Below are 17421 nucleotides of genomic sequence, written 5' to 3' on the forward strand. Positions count from 1 at the left end.
CCTCGGTGTAGAAGACTGTGAGGCTCCATCCCCCAACCCCAAGCCCCCACGCCCCTCTGGGTGAGGCCCTGGGCACTAACCTGCTTCTCGTTCTCGTCCTCCAGCCTCAGCCGGTCCTCAATGCAGTTCCGGGCCTGCAGGAAGGCCTTCCTCTGGGCGCGCTCAGCCAGGATCCTCACGAAGACCCCATACATGTTCACACCGAGGAAGAGCAGAGCGTTGGCACCCAGCTGGAGGGGAGAGAACAATGCAGAGGACTGCACCAGGGGCCCGGCTCAGCAGAGGCTCCTCCACGCCCTCCAGCCACCAGCCCACAAAACGACCATGCCAGCCAGACCCACGCACCAAGCCAGCCTCGTGTGGCCACAAGCCAGGCCTCACCCCGCACCCTTTGAGGGGTCATCTGTGCTGTAAGTTTGTCATGTAATGGAACAGTGGGCAAGGATGCAAGGTGCATCCCCCAAAATTCACATGGAAGTCCTGAACCCCAATCCCCCAGAGAGGGGCTATACTTGGAGACAGGGTCTTTCAAGAGGTAATCAAGAGAAAGTAAGGCCATCAGGGTGGCCCTATTCCAACATGAGGGGCCTCCCTGGTGGCTCAGTGGTAAAGAATCCACCTTCAATGCAGGAGACACGCGTTCGATCCCTGGGTCAGGAAGATCCCCTGGAGGAGGGAATGGCAACCCACTCCAGTATTCTTGCCTGAGAATCACATGGACAGAGGAGCCTGGCGGGCTACAGTACACGGGGTCGCAAAATAGTCGGACACAACTTAGTGACTAAACAATATCATCAACAGTCCAACATGACTGGTGTCCCTATAAGAGGCAGTGAGGACACAGACACATAGGGAGGGATGACCGCATGGAGACACAGGGAGGAGATGGCCATCAGCAAGCCGAGGAAAGGCCTCGGGAAAGACCAGTCTCCAGAGCTCTGAGAAGTAACGTCTGCTGTCTAAGCCGCCCAGTCTGGGCACCTCATTGCAACAGCGCAAGGAAACACCACACCTAGAAGTATCGAAGGTGAAGACAGAGTGGTTATTCCCATAAAGGCAACATGGAAAGCTCTGGAGAAAAGCAGTGAAGTCGAGCTGATTAAAAACAAAAAAGAAAGAATGGCATTTGGGTACGAAGTGAACTTTGGTACGTATGAAGATGAAGAAAATGCAGCGTCCAGAGCCTCTGATGGCTCCAGTTCTCACTCCACGTCAACAGACAAGAAGCCAGAAAGGGATCCGGCCAGGAAGGACCCTTCCAGGGCAGCTTCTGCCCAGACTGGGAGTTAAGGCAGGAAGTCTGAGGACCGCAGTGTCTGACCACTTCCTGCTTTCACCTGCCTATGTGCAAGTCCAGTCCAAACTGCCCAGGACTGAGCTCGGAGGACTTCATAGGAACCCACGACAGATGACAGTCACACTGCACAGAGTGGCAGGGCTGGGGAAGGATCAAAGCCCATGTCCCCTGCTCAGCCTCCTCAGCTGACCTGTACCTACCTCTCATGGCCACAGGGCCCAGGGCCAGACAGAGGTACCTCCATGGACCAGCAGAACCCCAGCACATCCCCCTAGAGCCCCCAGGCCACTGAGAGAGAAAGGATGCCCACCCACCTCCCTGTGGGTGCAGTGTTTATAAAACCGCTGCACCCACCCACCCCCATCACAGTCACTGTAAAAATGGATGATTTTATGTTTGACTAAACTCCAGCATTTCCGGCAGGTTCTGAGTGTCACTGCTTCTCGTGAATTAACCCGAAATACTCCCCACCTAGGACTGATGTCACACACAACTACACAGGACAAACACAGTGGCAGATGGGACAGCAGTCGACGATCAGAGGACACCTGCAGAGTCCAGGCAGTGATGGGCAAGGTGGCCCAAACAGGGAGAGTGGAGGGACAAGAAAAGGGAGACCAGGGAGGTCGCAGTTGGCAGTAATATCCGTCTAGAGACAAGGAAACTGTTCACAGGAGGACACAGGGAAACAGGCCAAGCAACTGGAATCCACAGGACCCCAGCACCCAGTGGTCATCTCCCTAAACCCCCAGCAGGGGAGTGAGCTCCCAGCAAACTCAACAGGGACAACTCGTCCACTCACACTTGGCAGAGGACGGACACACGCTTACACCTAACACTGACTGTGTACAAAATACTCTCCTGCAAATCACCTCCTGGATCCTGCCTCTGTCCCTCAAAGAGAGGGACAGCCATCCTGAGAGGGGTCTAGGAGAACAGCTGAAAGTCCAATAAAAATGGTGCCTGCTGTTACCTGGAACATCTCATTGTGACCTGACCATCTCCAGGTGACCCTGGACAACTCTATATGACCTGACCAACTCCATGTGATCCTGATCATCTCCCTGTGACCCTGATTATCTCCACACGATCTCATCATCTCCACAGGACCCTGAGTATCTCCATGCGACCTGACCATCTCCAAGTCAGGCCCTAACATCTCCATGACCTCATCATCTCCCTGTGATCCTGCATGTGACCCTGATCCCCCTCACTGTGACCTTGAACACCTCCAAATCTGAGTGCCCCCCTAGCCGGAGCATCCATGCTTTAAAGAGGTGCAGGACTGGAACATAAATGCTTCTCCGAGGTGCCAGCCAGTCAGTCTCAGGCCTGGTGGCCAGCACCGGCACACCCAGGGCAGCTGCACTGGCCCCCATACCAGACAGTGTTTTCTGTGTCTAAAGGACCATCTGCTGTATTCCGGGATCAGCTCATGCCAGTCTGTTGATGAAGGCACTTTTCTGGTGGCACCAGGAAGACCAGCATATGTGAAACAATACACTGCACATTGGCAGAATCAATACTTGGTCTTCCCAGGTGGCGCTAGCGGTAAAGAATCCGCCTACCGATGCAGGTGACATAAGAGACATGAGTTCGATCCCTGGGTCAGGAAGATCCCCTGAAGGTGACAACCTTCAGGGTTGTGCATGGCAAAAGTGCATGGCAACCCACTCCAGGATTCTTGCCTGGAGAATCCAATGGACAGAGAAGCCTGGTGGGCTACAGTCCATAGGGTCGTAAAGAGTCGGACACAACTGAAGCGACTTCAGGCAGAATCAATATTTAAACACATACTAAGTGTGTTTAAAACACCCACAGGTACAGTGCTGGACAGGTTTCTAAAAATTTAAACAACAGTGAGTCTTTGCACAAAACACTCATCTCCCAGTAGACCCTCAATCATTCATGGCTTCTGCATGCCGTCCTAGCCTTGATTTAAGGTTCTGAACGTGGAGCCGAGATAACACCCAGAATGCCTCTTCTGAGATGCTGTCCAGCCCAGCACCCCTGCAGTGAAGCCCTCAGCTGATGGACAAAGAGTTCAACTGAGGGGCCAGGCACCCAAGGTCAGCTGAGCACAGGGTGGACGAAGCCACGGGTCCCACTTGAGCCTGGAAGACAGGGCTTTTCAGGTGGCCTGTGGCAGAAACAGGGGAACGTGAAAGTCCCCAGTGAGGTCTGGGCGGAGAGGTGAGGGCCAACGGGCAGAAGGGTTGGCAGAGGCTGGGCAGTCTGGCCAAGGAGAACATCAGCAGCAGAGTCGGGGTGAGCTGAGTCACCTTGCCGTGCCCTCTACACCCAACTTCCTCACACCTTCCCTTTACTCTGGGGCCACAGTTGTCCCCCAGGGACACCAAGGCCCAGCCGGATGCACACCTGGCTGCCCTGTCAACACCGTCTGAGCCACTCACATGAAGAAGAGCCCCACGGCCTGCCCCACAGCTGGAGTCTAGCAGGCAGAGTGGAGCAGAGACAGGGGGTCTCCCCTGCCCAATGCTCTGCATTCACATCCACAAACCTGCTGATCCTCCCCCAGGAAATCAAAGGAGAAGGCCGTCCACATGATGCTAAGGCCCCCAGCACACCTGCCTCCCTGCCCCCACTCAGTTCCCCCACACTCCACGATCAGGAACCAAGGTGACAGGCACAGCAGTGACAAGAGGCCCAGGTCCTGCCCCACAGGGCACAGAGAAGTTTCAAGACTGGCTACCTAATCAGTGACCAGGGAGGAGGGTGACGAGGCAGAGAAGCCCAGAGGTCACCTGCTGGCAGGTGTAGCCTGAAGAGGCCGTTGGTTCACACTGGCAGCAGTAGAAGTGGCGACGGGGAAGACAGGCTGAGGGTTCTGAGCTTGGGGAAGGGTCCGTGCTGGGGTGGAGGCTGAGTACCACACAGCCCGGAACACGCCTCCTGGGACTAACAGGTCCTTGCCACCCCCACCAGCATCCTCACTCTACAGACACAGGGGCCCTGAGGAAGGGCAGGGCACACCCAGCAGCCCCACCACCCGGGCTCCCTGTAACCGCCCTCACTCCTGGCCTCAGGGCACCTCCCCCACATACCTGGCCTCAGCATCCAGGCTCCCCAGGACCCCCTGCAGCCCACGCACCCCTGGATGCCTTGTCCCTGCCAGGAACCCCATCTGCACCTTTCTCACCCCTTGAAGGCTTGCCCTTAGAGCTCTCTTCTTCTCCAGCTGAAACTCCATGGCCCAGCAGGACACTCTCCTGCCCCTCACACTCTGGAAACGCCGGGCTGGTCAAATCCAGCTCCACACACACTGCTGGAGGAAACGCCTGGGCTTGCCCACCAGGCCGTCTCCTAGGAATGAGTGCACAACCCCACACCGGCAGCCCGGAGTGCTTCTCCATCCCAATCCTCACCCATCCCTCCTCCCCAGGGGCCCTCTCTCTGCCCGTCACAGCCACTCCCACTGCCCATGCCCCAGGGTCCCCTCTACCCTCCAGCTGGGACCTACTGCTCTCAAACTCACAATTACTTCTTTCTCCTGAAAAAGACTCCTCTTCTTCTCCTGGGCCTGCCCAGTTTTCTCCCCTTTCAGCAAGACTCTTGGAAACGCCCCGTGGAGCTCCAGCCTCCGTCCCTTCTGCAGCTGTCCTGGGTGGCCTGTGACCACGTCAGGACCACCTGCACATCCTGAACCCAGGCTCAGGTCCCAGTGTCCAGCCCACCCTGCTCAGGCCGTGAGCCCCCCTCCATGGACGCCATCCCCAGCATCCTCTGGTCCAAGCCTCACATCTGGACCCCTCTCCACCCCAAACTCCACCCCTTGTGATATCTCAGCCACACTCCACTTGGGAGCCCATCCCTGTGCCAAAGACCACCAAATTGACACCTTCAGCTTGGCCTAGCCAGCCGTCCCCCTCCCCTGTCCATGCATCCAGCTGGGTGTCTGTTCAAGCCTGCTTGGGACAGGCCCTGGTGGGACCCCTGGTGGCACCCAGCACTCACCCCAGCAGCCTCTCCCACCTCAGTTGATCCAGGCCCCTGGAAACTTCTCAGGCCATGGCCCTTTTCCACCACCAGCAAATCCTACCGGCTCTGTCTTCAACACAGGGGCCCCTGACTGCCCTATCTGCCATCTGCTGCTTGGTTGCCAAGCTGCCTCCTAACCCAAGCCTGTGCCCCTCCTGGCCCTTGAGGCTCCTGGACGATCCTCTGCTCTAACTCCCTAGTCCTAGGTCTCCCTGGGCCCAAACTCTCTGCGGCTCATGCCCTACAACCTGTCCTCTTCGTGTACCCCTGGCCTGCCAGGCCCACTTTGCTTTGGGCCTCTGTCCTACATTCCTGGGCAGGAACCCCCTTCCCATACAGTGCCTGATGCAATTCTGACCTGCAGGGGCTCCACTCAAATGTCACCTTATCAAAACCACTGACCTGACCCCTGGCTAAAAGTGCACACACTTCCACCTTGGCTTTTGGATTCTCCTGCTGGCCGTTTCTATTTCTTTCCTTCTGTTGCTTTTAGCAGTTACTATCTTCCAACACATTATATTATTAACTCATTTGTCACCTCCCCTACCTGCTGCTGCCTCTCAAGGGGCCTCAACCCGTCAGGTCCGCGACAGATCCGGGAACCTCTCATAATATAGCAGGTGCTCTGATGTTTGTTGCATGGGTAACTGGGGGCATGTGGGTGGGGAGGTGGCCTGGCCCCGGCACACCCCTGGAAAGGGGCGGAGGGAGTGCAGGGAGACACCTGCACTGCCATGTGCACTGCCCAACCTCTCTCAGGTTGTCTCAGACAAGACCTGATAGGACCGCAGCCCAACTCTCGCATCTGTCATCAGACGGGCAGTGGGGAAGGATCCCAGCTTTTCCATGACCGACGGAGGCACGTAAGAGGCAGGGCATCAGTATGTCTCAGTGTCCGGAGTGACATGGCTCCTGGGGCATGCTGAGCTGGTGGGAGCCGGGCATGGCGGGGCGGGGTGGGGGGTGGGACACAGTGCACAGACGTGTGCACACATGGACTGGGTCACACACCGACTCTAGCTCCAGAGAGGCTCTCACCTCACTGCTCATTTCTGACCCTTGGACAAACTGGACTTCAGGAATGGATCCCACTGCACAGGGTCCTCCAGGGACATGGTGAGGGCCCAGGAACCACCTATGATTTCTGCAGATAAAGACCTGCTTTACAATAAACTAGCAGAGATATTTCCAAATCCTTAGGCTATACCGGTGACTCCGGTAAATGTGCTCACTGAGCTTTTCATCCATAGAGCAGGTGAGTGTGTTTGGAAAAGCAGCCATCTTGCAAAACAAGTTCAAAGAGCACACATTTCAGATCCCTTTGGCCACGGATGATTCAGAAGGCAACACACTCCTTTAACATGACAGCGTTTCTCACATAAGGAAACTAGGCAAAGGCACCAAGAAAAACACACTCTTTCAGAGAAGGTCATCACTCAGCACATCACTCCAGCACGAGGCTCTCAGTGAGCACCCTCTGCCCTGACCACGAATGCTCACAACCCAGTTCTCTCAGCAGCAGAGAGTCCCAGCAGAGGCTGGGACAGAGAGTCCCAGAGCAGACACCTTGCTCAGATGCGGCATGAAGCTGCCAGTGCAGATGTGGGAGGCACCCAGGGTGCAGTCTCCCGGGAGCTCGTCGGGCAGCTGCCGAGAAGGGCGGTAGGGGGACGGTGCGTGGGATGACAGGTCATGCAGGAGGGCTGACCACAGGGCCAGGGTCCCAGGCGCGGCCCGGGTTTGAGCAGCCAGGCCCTTTTGTAGCTGGCCATTCTCCTTGTCCAGGGTGTGGCATCTGACGTCCAGCCTGGGCACGTGGTGCCTTGGGCCCCAGATGAGCTGCTGCGTGAGCAATAAGGCCCATCCACCCACTGGAGGAAGCTGTGCTCCCAAAGGTCAGGGTCTACTTCAGCACAGGGAAAGCCGAGCTCTGGTAGAGCTACTCTGTACTTCAGAGTCAAAACACAAAGCCGCCCCCAGATTGGGAATGTGGCCCCGGAGAGGACTTCCCCTCTGAGAGCGTGGATGGCAATAGGGGCACCCAGCTGTCCAGAGCTCCGGAGGTATCGTGGGTGGGAGTCTCATCCCCAGGGTCCCTAACTGGCATCTTATCCCCTTGCACCCAGGTTACTCAGTGGGGCAGGCGACCTGATCCCCTACACTCTAGTCCCTCAATGGGCATCCTGGATCCCTCACCTGGGCACCCCCTCACCTGGGCACCCCTCACCTGGGCACCCCTCAGGAGCATAGCAGGACACCCTGGTTCTGGGCCTGCAGCAGCCCCACTGCCCACGGGATCACTACGGACCATGACCCCTGGCCTGCCCTCTCTTAGCTACACTGCCCATTTCAGCAAGTGCCCCTGACTCCAGCCTACACACACAATGGCCCTGCTCTCCATCCCTGTGTGCAGACTGTGGGCCTTCAGACCACACACCCTACACCAAGCCTGGCACAAGGCGGGTGCTCGATTCTGGAACAACAGTGGGTGGCCTCAAACCCAGGGACCCAGACTCTGTAGGTCTGGGGTGGGATTGGGCCTCTGGATGCTACCAGTACGTGCACACGCACACATGAACACACTCACATTCCTGGTCAGGAGGACGCGTGCGCTGGTGTACATACAGGCAACTACATGCCCACACAGAGGCACACACATTACACACGTGCACCCACTTGTGCCCACATCCATGCACACACGTACACACACAAGCCCCACCCCCAGAGCTGTGTCCATGCTCTGCACAGCCCCACCCAGAGAACCAGGAGTCAGGAAGCTCTCCCTCGGCTGGAGGCAAAGCAAACACCGGCAGCTCGGGTATCAAAGCAGATCCCGCCACCCTCCAATCCAGGAAGGCAGGGTCGGGAGCTGCGGGGGAAAAAGCAGGATCGAGGGAGGACGAGGACAGGAGGGACACAGACGCAGCAGTGAGGGGCAGCCTGCACTGGGGCAGGGGAGGCAGTGAGTGTCATTCTCACGCCACGCCCCACACATGGATGTGCGCACAAGGAAGCCCAACATGCCCTGCCGAGACTCACACAGAGCAGACAGAGGGGAGAGGGCCCCAGACAGCTGGGGATCCTGGTCCTTGTCACCCCATGGCTCTCAGGCCTACATGCATGGCCCCCCTCACCCAGCCTCCCCATCTGGGTGCAGCCTGGGGCCTGGTCTCATTCCAAGGGCTGGCCTCTGAGGTCGCGGGGCTGGAGGGCCCCAGACCCCATTTTCCTCGGGGAAAACACATCTACCCAGGAAATGGGAAAAACAATCAGTGCAGTGTGTGAGCATGTGCCTGTATGCGAGTCTGCACGTGGGTGCGTGCATTCCTGTGTGAGTGTGCAAGGGTGTGTGTCTATGTGTGTGTGAGTACTCATGTGTGAGTGCATGACAGGAGACTGCTTCCACCTCACTGAGTGCCAGCCCCACGCTGTGGGGCACAGTCCCCGGGGGCCACCTGTGCCTACACAACCACAGGCATGACTTTAGAGGAAAGGGAGGCACATGGTAAGGGCCCTGCCCTCAGCTACACTGCTTGGATCGGAGCCCCTGAGGTGCAGGGAGTTCCCACCCCACCCACTCTGCAAGCCCACCCACCACCATCTGAGTCAGGAAAAGGCCCAAGGACATTTCTGGGCTCCAAGTTTGCAACACAGAGCAGTTGGCCCATCAACCTGGCCCTCTGCACATCAGAGACGTGAGGGAAGAAGGGCAGCACCCCAGAACCACTGGGAGGGAGCCCGTGGAAAGGGCAGTGGGTGGGGACGTTTCCCCACAGAACCCGCTTAAGGAAGGCCTCAAAACATTCTGTGCAGCCCAAACCCCAGGGCCTCCCCGGCACCTGCCCTTTCCTCCCCACCCGCCACCCGCCTTGCCGGCCCCACGGTGACCAGCTCGTTCCCGCAGCCAGTGGCCTGCAGCCCCAGAACCCAGCAGCCTCTTGGTTTCCTCTGTCCAGGACCTTGGAGTGTCCTCTCCCCAGGAGGCAGCCCTGAGCCCTCCCTCTGCCTTGTCCCCTTTACTCTTCTCCGAAGGTCACACACACTCCCCCAGCACAGGCTGCAGTTCCAGTAGTTGATCGGGGTCCCTGAAGACTAACTTCCTAGAGGGCAGGCGGTCCTATCCCCTGGCTCAGCATCTGGCACTCAAGTGTGGACCCAGAACCATCCAGAGAAGGCGCCACAGCCCAAGAAGCTGCAAAGGCTTCACAGTTAGGTCTGCTCCAGTGGTCCCCAGCCCTCCGCTAAGTCCACCCGGGGGGCCAGACTCCAGCACATGGACAGTCTGGGGATCCATGGCAGCAGAAGAAAGCCTGGGATCCCCAGGACTGCCCAGAGTGGGAGCAGGTGGGAACCCTCACTCTGATGCAGGATGGTCTCCCCACTCAGGCCCTACCTCCCTAGTTCCTGCTGCCCTGGTGTCGGCAACTCTAGGTGCTTCTTACTGTGGGAGCTGGCTGCTGAGCGAGAGGATGGCACAGCTGTGGTGGAAACAGACCGGGTTTAGGGAGGGAACCGCCCATCAGACAAGCGGGCTGGGAGCCCAGATTCCAAGGACTCAGGAGTTGCCGACTGGATGCCCACGGACATGAACCTGCAGGCCTAGAAGAGGCACTGGAAACTGCCTAGGCTGTAAGGTGCAGGGGATGGGAAGCCAGTACTGTGCCCTGCCCAGCAACCGGAGGCCTGGGGGAGGACTGTCCAGCCCAGGACAAGCCTGTGCACGGCGAGCCGCCTCCTCCCTCCCTGCTCAGCTCAGCCAAGGCAGGTGAACAAACAGTGACAGAATCCAGTCAGGGCGGGGGTGGGGGGAGAGGGAGGTACTGGTGGGGCTGGTCAGGAGGCTGAGCAGGGGAGCAGGAAGAGGGGTCCCACCTGGGAAAGAGTCCAGCCAGAGGAGAAGGGGTACTGCGGGGGTGAGGGGCCAGCTGTGGGGCAGGACTGCACAGGCGGTCAGGAGAGGGTCTGGTGGAGGGAGTGGGGAGAGTCTGCAGAGGACCAGAGGGGAAGAGGGATTCCCTGGTGGCTCAGTGGTAAAGAATCCACCTGCCAATGTAGGAGACATGAGTTTGATCCTTGGATTGGGAAGACCCCCTGGAGAAGAAAATGGCAACCACTCCAGTATTCTTGCCTGGGAAATCCCATGGACAGAGGAGCCTGGTGGGCTACAGTCCGTGGGGTCGCAAAGAGTCAGACACAACTTAGTGACTAAACAAAGAGGGGAAGAGGGCCAGCCAGTGGGGCAGGGGAGAATTGGGGTGGGGGGCGCCTGAGGAGGGGCTAGGCTGAGGGAGGGACACAGGTCCTGACAGATGCCCCAGAGGCCTGCCTAGAAGGAGGAGTAGGAGACACAGAGGCAAGAGGCATAGGTTGCCAAACCCCGTGTGGCAGCCAGCACTGCCAGCACATGCGGAGGTTCTGAGAGCAGTCACATGGCTCCACCTGCCAGCACTCCGAGCTTCTCAAGAGCTCAGACCACACTACAAGGGTGGGGGATTGGGGACGGAAATCTGGCCAGCTCCCACTTCCCCAGGACAGCCATGATTTCTGTTACCGTTCCGTGGTTCAGGCACTAAACATATTTCCTTTACACTGACAGGAGGCCACACTGCACTGCAAATCGCACACTGCAGTAGACCCTTGCTGTCCCCCTTATGAAAAATACAGCAGCCCTGCCGGTTGAGAAGCGGGCCTCTGGGAGCTGTGAGCAGAGGGGCAGCACAAGGAGGAAGCTGGGGCTCTACCTCCTGCACCTGCCACAGCCAAGGCACCTGAGGGGTAGGGCAGGCACCATGAGCCAGCGACCCTTCTCCAGAAACACCCATCCTCCCCCACCACCACTCCCCGGCAATGACCTTAGGCAGTGACCTTCACAAGCACTCCCCCGACTCTACTTCCCCGCCCTGTACCCGAGCACAGCCACCTCCAGTATGTAAGTCAGCAAGGGACAAGTCTGACGTTGCCAGCTTCCCTCCTTCCCCCACCCTCAAAAACCCAGGACCCTGCAGCCTGCCCACCGCTGTTGGCTCTGAGCAGGCCTCTGGTATTCTTGCATGGGATGCCTTCAGTTCTGACATGTCACCCAGTTAAATAAAATTAACTGTGCTAAGGTACAACCATTGGGCCTTGAAAGCTAGAAGGGACCCCGTTTGGTCCCTATTTATGGGGCCCATCCTTGGTCCTGTACCAGCGGGGAGTAAGGCCATTTCCCTTAAACTCTTTCTGCCCCAGTGGAAAGCAGTAGCAGGCACACCTTCCCGGGAAAGGGTCCTTCCCGGGAAAGGGCACCAGCCTCCCAAATTTCAGTTGTGCAGTCACATGTCTGGCTTTCTGCATGTTCTCCTCTGCCTCCCAGCATCTGGGCTGGCCTGGGCCCTACAGAGCCCCAGAGCACACCAGGGCAGCACAGGACTGCTGCAGGAAACCCCTGGAGCCCCTCTGTGGAGGGCCAGAGGAGCCCACACTTTAACCTAGGTGTCAGGCCCCAGCACAGGCTTCCTCCAGCAAGCATGCGACACGCTGCGTGTCTGCAGCAAAGACGGCACCCCGGCACAGACTGGCTCGTCCATCCAGCCCTTCTGCCTCCTTTTGGCCTCTACCCTGTGTCCTGCAGGGCTCCTGCCTGTCCTGGGTTCTATCCTGCGGGAGTGGCTCTGTCAGCAGGTGAGTGCAGTACAGGAGGGCAGGGAAGCTTAAGCACGACTAGCAACCAACATGCGTCGGAAATGTGGGGGCCATCGTCTCCACCGGTCTCAAGTACCAAGTTGCAGAGCTCACTAAGGACAGATCTCACAGACTGCTGGAATTTTCTCACTGGAAGGGAGACTCCCTGGGGCACCACGCGGTCCGATCACCACATGTTTCCCCGCATCCATCTCCATCTGTCCGTCAATATCACCACCACCTGTACAGACTGGTGGACTCGAATACCAGCATTCTAAACAAGCCACAACAATTCGGAAGTGGCCCAAGATTCTGAATATGTGTTTTTCCAATGTGAACTTTTTTCACTTTCACCACAGCCCTGAAGGTGAGCTGTGATGCCCCGTAAGACAGGATAGGAAACTGAGGCTCAGTGAGGGAAGGGTCTGCCTAGCCCAGGGAGTCACAGCCATTAGCCAACTGAAACCTAGGTGTCTGCTCCCTAAGAATTCACCTAAGTCCAGGATGGGCTCCTTTCCTCCCTATAACACAGGAGCTCATCTTATCCTGAGGGAAAGGTGGAGTTATAAATGCCTGGGGCACCTTTACAGACTCTCCCTGCCTGCCCCTCCCCATTCCCTTAATCTTTTAATTCTCTAAAAAGAATGTCTACAGGCTACCTAGAACATTGGTGATTATAAAAGGAGACAATAGTACAGCCTTTCACTGAACCCCTGGGGGTACCAAAACTCAGCCGGGGCCTGTCCAGGTAGCTTAGGGCCCCTCTCACCTGAAGCTGACCTGGCCACTGAGCCACCCTCCCTGTCCGGATAGAGAGGTGGTCCTTGCTGGGGGGGAGCTGGCTGGGAGGAGAGGGGAGGAAACACAACACGTAGTAGGGTTGTGGGGGGAAAGATACAGGACTGCCCCCTGAGAAGGTCAAACAAGCCCCACTCAAAGCCTAAGGATGCAAGGCGGAAGGCCAGCTGGAGAATGGAGCCCTCCCCTCTCCACTGCCTCCTTCCTCTCCCTGGGGGCAATCAGCCTCCTGGCCCTTTTCCCTTTTTTCTCTGCCATTATCTCTACCTCCTCTCAGTCTCTGGCCTTCACCCCTATTTCTCCTCCTCTGTTCCCCCCACTCCACCAGCCCCTCTCAGCCCGCTCCCTTCCACATACTCCCTCCTCCACCCCCCCAGCCCCCACCACACACTGGCCTCTCTGGGCCCTGAAATGTGTGTCACTCCTGGGTGTCCCATGGTCCCTCTGAACCTGTGCATCCCAGGCATCACCGTCTGGGGGCACCTCCTTCGGTCCTTGGGTGGAGGGGCCTTGGTGGGGCCCTGGCACCAGCTGTCTGACTCTCATCACTCCCCCCACCCCTAGCTGTTCTTCCAAAAGCCACCTCCGTCCAGCTGCCCTTCCTCACCCCTGTCTCCTCACATTCCCCTTTTTCTCTTTAGATGGGCTCCCCCAACCCATCAGATTCCCACCACCCTCCTGCCAAAATAAAGCCAGAGGGAGAAGCAAAACCCTCCCTCTGGGACCTCCAAGACTAGGTGGGATGGGCTGGGTTGCACGCAAAAGCATCAGGCTGGAAGACACCTGCCTCAGACCTCTGGGGTCCTTGGGCTGGGGAGGAGCCCCTAGGAAGCAGTCAGCATGGGGTCCTCACCATGATCTTGCCCCTGGGGAAAGAGAATGACAAAGTTCAGGCGCTGCGAGCCTGGATCCCGGCTGAGGCAGAGCAGGTCGAGAGGGACCAGAGAGAGCCCTGTGCGACCTTGGCAAACCCTGTCCTTCAGGACCCCAAACGGGTCCACAAATGGGAGCCAGGGTGGCTGGAGGGGGCCAAAGTCCTTACCCGCTTCCCACATCCCCCATGACGGCAGGGCTGGGAGAGGGATTCTGCCTGCCCAGCACGCGCTCCGCGCTCCAGGCGCAAGCGAGAGGAGCCCCGGGCTGAGCGCGCACAGCCCGCAGCAATCCTGCTGGCCGAGGCCCGCTCCTCGTGCCTACTTTTTGTCCATCCTGTGGGGATAGGTGCAGCCAGACAGCGTCGGACCAGAGCTCTGGCCTCACCGGCCGTTCACCAGCTGTGTGACCTTGGGCCAATCCTTGCCCTCTCCACACCCGCTAGTTTCGGGTCTCCACACTCCACACCCAGGAGCGCTTGTGGACTGTAACTCGGGAAAGAGTCCGGCCCCAGGGTGTCAGCCCTCAATGTGTCCCCAATTCCCTGAGTGACCTTGAATGTCCCCCTTCCAATCCGGGGCCTCAGTTTCTCCACCTGCCCAGTCGGTAGATGCGCACCCTTCTCCCCGCGTTCCCAGTCCCTCCCGAGAGCAGGTGTGTCCCGGACCGGAGCGAGGGCGCGCGGCGACACTTACCGTTCTCCAGAGACGTGGGCGCTTGGCGGGGACCAACGTAGCCGTGACCAGCAAGTGGGAGGCGGCCACCACGAGCCCGAAGCCGATGGCCAGCAGGCTGCGCACGGGCAGCAGGGCATAGGACACGAAGGTGACCAAAAGGAGCTGCCAGACTCCCTGATCGGCTGTCGCCGGCACCGCTGCCGCCCCGGCGTGGGCACCGGCGGGGCCGCCGAGCGCGAAGGGACAGCACAGCAGAGCGAAGGTGAGGCTGAAGAGCAGCGCGAGCTGGCCGACCTGCTGCAGCTGGGGCACCTGCAGCGAGCGGACGTTGGTGACCACGAGCAGCGCCAGGAAGAGCACGCAGTGCACGGGGTGGGAGCCCTTGGCCAGGCCGGGCGCGGGCCCCGGCGCGCCCAGCAGCTCGGCCAGGGCCAGCGCGCCCGCCAGCAGGCTGAGCACCGCCAGCGCCTTCAGCGTCGCCGCCTGCTCCAGCCGCAGCGTGTAGCCGCGGAACAGCGCCTCCAGCTCGGGGCACGCGAACTCCTCATCGCACGGCCGCAGCCCGCGCCGGCCGCCCGGCCCCGCCGCCCGCTCGGCGCCCCCAGACTCGCCCGCACCGCCTCCGCCTCCGCCGCCGCCTCGGCCGCGCGGCGCCCCCGCCATCCCAGCGCCATGCAGCGGGCGCGCCCCTCGCCGGCCGGGGCGCCGGGCGGGCGGGCGGGCGGCGAGGCGCCGGGGCGCGGCGGGCCGAGTTGGGGCGCCGGCTGCCCCGCGCGCGCGCCCCGAGCGCGTCCCCTCCCGCCCGCCGCGCCTGCGCACTGGCGCCGCCCGCGCCCCGGCCGCGGTCCTCCCGCGACCGCGCTGCGACAGCCGAGCTCGGAGCCGCGGGCCTGGGCGCGCGAGGCCCACGCGCGTGCGCGAGGCCCGCACCCCAACTCCACAGTCTGTACGCCCCGCCGCCCGAGGAGTCGCGTGACCTTGGGCGCCCAGCCTACCCCTCCCGGCCTCAGTTTCCCCACTGGTGCGCAACGCCTCGCACTATGCTGTCTCTTGGGGCGTTAAAAGTGCTGGAATTCTGCACCGTTCCCCCGGAGGGGGGCAGCTTACCTTGCCTAATGTAACCCCCCAATAAAAGCGGGTCACTCTATTCTAGAGGAACCCAAAAGGGGGCCCATGCTGGACCACACCCATACCCAGAGCCCTGAGAGGTGAGGGGATGCCCTAGGATCCCGGGGGCAGGGAGGAAGGTGGTGGCCCGCGACATCTCCCTCCCGCCAGCCTCTCTACACCCAGAACCCGCCACACGGCAGGCTGTGGGCAAGTCCTGTCCTGGTTCCTACAACCCCTGTCAGCGGGTGCAGGGGTGGAAGCAATGACCAGGTGGTGAGATCCGACAAGCAGAAACCCCAGTCGAAGTTACGCCCACATGTAATGTGGCCAGTGCCACCTGAGTGCTGGAGGACCCAGGTTAGAGTCACAGCGATAGAGTCTAGGGAAGCTGGTGTGAGGCTGTTGGTGCAGGGATGGAGTGGGAGAGGGAAAGGAAAAGGGAAGCTGCAGTTTGCCCTAAGTGGAAGCTGGAAACTGGAGTGATGAGATGTTTTCTTCAGCAGGACAAATGTGGGGACTGTTGCCATGGCACGTGTGTGGGACCCACTGCTTACACTCACACTAAAAGAAAAGGCTTTGTTCCAGCCTTAACCTGCATTATGCTCACAGTAGCCCCTGGGGGTCCGTGCTTATGTCCCCCTTAACACACAAGGATCTCAGAGTAAGCAGCTGACTCCAGGAGATGTGGAGAGGTGTCAGGACTCTCAGCAGAACCAGTGTCTGCTCCATCATCCCCTGCTGCTTCTCATATGAGTGGACCACCACGGGGGTGGACTGGGAACCGGAGATCCCAGGGAGTCACAGAGACCAGGAAGCTAGCCCCCTGCAAGGGGTCCTCCCTGAGCCCAGTTCCAGACAAACAGGTTAAACTACTTGGCTCAGGCAAGGGTCTGTTTTAGAGGGGCACTAGGGCTGAGAACCCCTGCACAATATACTGTTATATGGACACAAGAATTAAATTTGAGGTGTATGTCACATCTTTCTGGAATCAGTTGAGCTGGGTGAAGTTGCCATTTTTATAAAAGGTCCAGAGTAACCTGGTATCAGCTGTGATAGTTGTAAAGACAGCTCCTCACAGTCTCTGCCTAGGCCGGGAACACCTCCACCCCTTGTTTCCCGGCTGTTCATATCAGCAAATTTTAGGTGGCCATCTGGTCCCTCCTCCTGAAATGGCCTCCCCACACAGGACACCTCCTCTGTGAAGCCTTCCTGACTCCCCCTGCCCCAGCCAATTGCTTCCTTATCCTGGTTTCTACTCTCCCTAGTACCCACCACTCTGTTTGGTCATCAGTTCATTTGTCTCCAACCCCAATGGATCTGGCAGCTCCGGGAGGGCAGCAACTGAATCAGGAAGATCTCCTGCCTCCCCCTCACTTGGCAAAGTGCCCAACTTCCATCATCTGGTTTTCTGCCCATCCCCAAAAGGTAGCAAAATCTGCAAGATTTTTCAAGTACTGAGTGTCAAGAGTAGATTCTCTTGTTAAATGATGCAGTATATTTCTATATCTTAATGACTTTGTGAAAGGAAAGCTGAATAATATCCGAAAATGGATCAAACTACGTAAGAATGCAAGAAGTGATCTGGGTACAAAGTTCACAAATCAGTAACACACTCTTCCTTCACCCAACAACTTTAACGGGCAAGATCAACTCTTTTTCTACAAAGCCTGTGTATATCAGGGTCAGTGGAAAGAGATTCAGCCACGGGCACCATGCCTTGTGTTTGCTGCTATGCACAAAGCATCTCCTGACAAAGCACACTGCTCCTCCTGACAAAGCATCCAGGGCCACGGGGCATGGTTCACAGGTCATTGTCACGTCCATCATGCCCTTTGTGCTTCCTGGCATCCTGGTGAAAAGGTTTATCACCCTTGTCTTGTTGACCAGGAAGCAGAGGCCTGGAGATGTTCCTGCAGGGCCAGAGATGGGGATGCACCAGAGCTTCGTGGGAGCTGTGGAGGCTATGGCTCCCTAACTCCAGATGGTGGGAGGGATTGTTACCATCAC

The 17421-nt window shown here is 58.7% G+C and overlaps 1 protein-coding gene across 1 annotated transcript in view; it reads right to left on the reverse strand.

Moving 5' to 3' along the window:
- ADCY1 (adenylate cyclase 1) overlaps positions 1-14967 on the reverse strand; it is a 101643-nt gene extending 86676 nt beyond the window's left edge. The window contains exons 1-2 of the mRNA XM_055420257.2: positions 14323-14967; positions 81-230 (exon numbers count right to left, since the gene is read on the reverse strand). Coding sequence (XP_055276232.2) covers positions 81-230; positions 14323-14967 — 795 coding nt within the window. The remainder of the gene's footprint in view (positions 1-80; positions 231-14322) is intronic.
- Between the last annotated feature and the right edge of the window lie 2454 nt (positions 14968-17421).

Source organism: Moschus berezovskii, chromosome 3, assembly GCF_049115385.1.
Source record: "Moschus berezovskii isolate FMDL1 chromosome 3, NW_MosBer_1.0, whole genome shotgun sequence".
In the NCBI taxonomy this organism is placed as follows: domain Eukaryota; kingdom Metazoa; phylum Chordata; class Mammalia; order Artiodactyla; family Moschidae; genus Moschus; species Moschus berezovskii.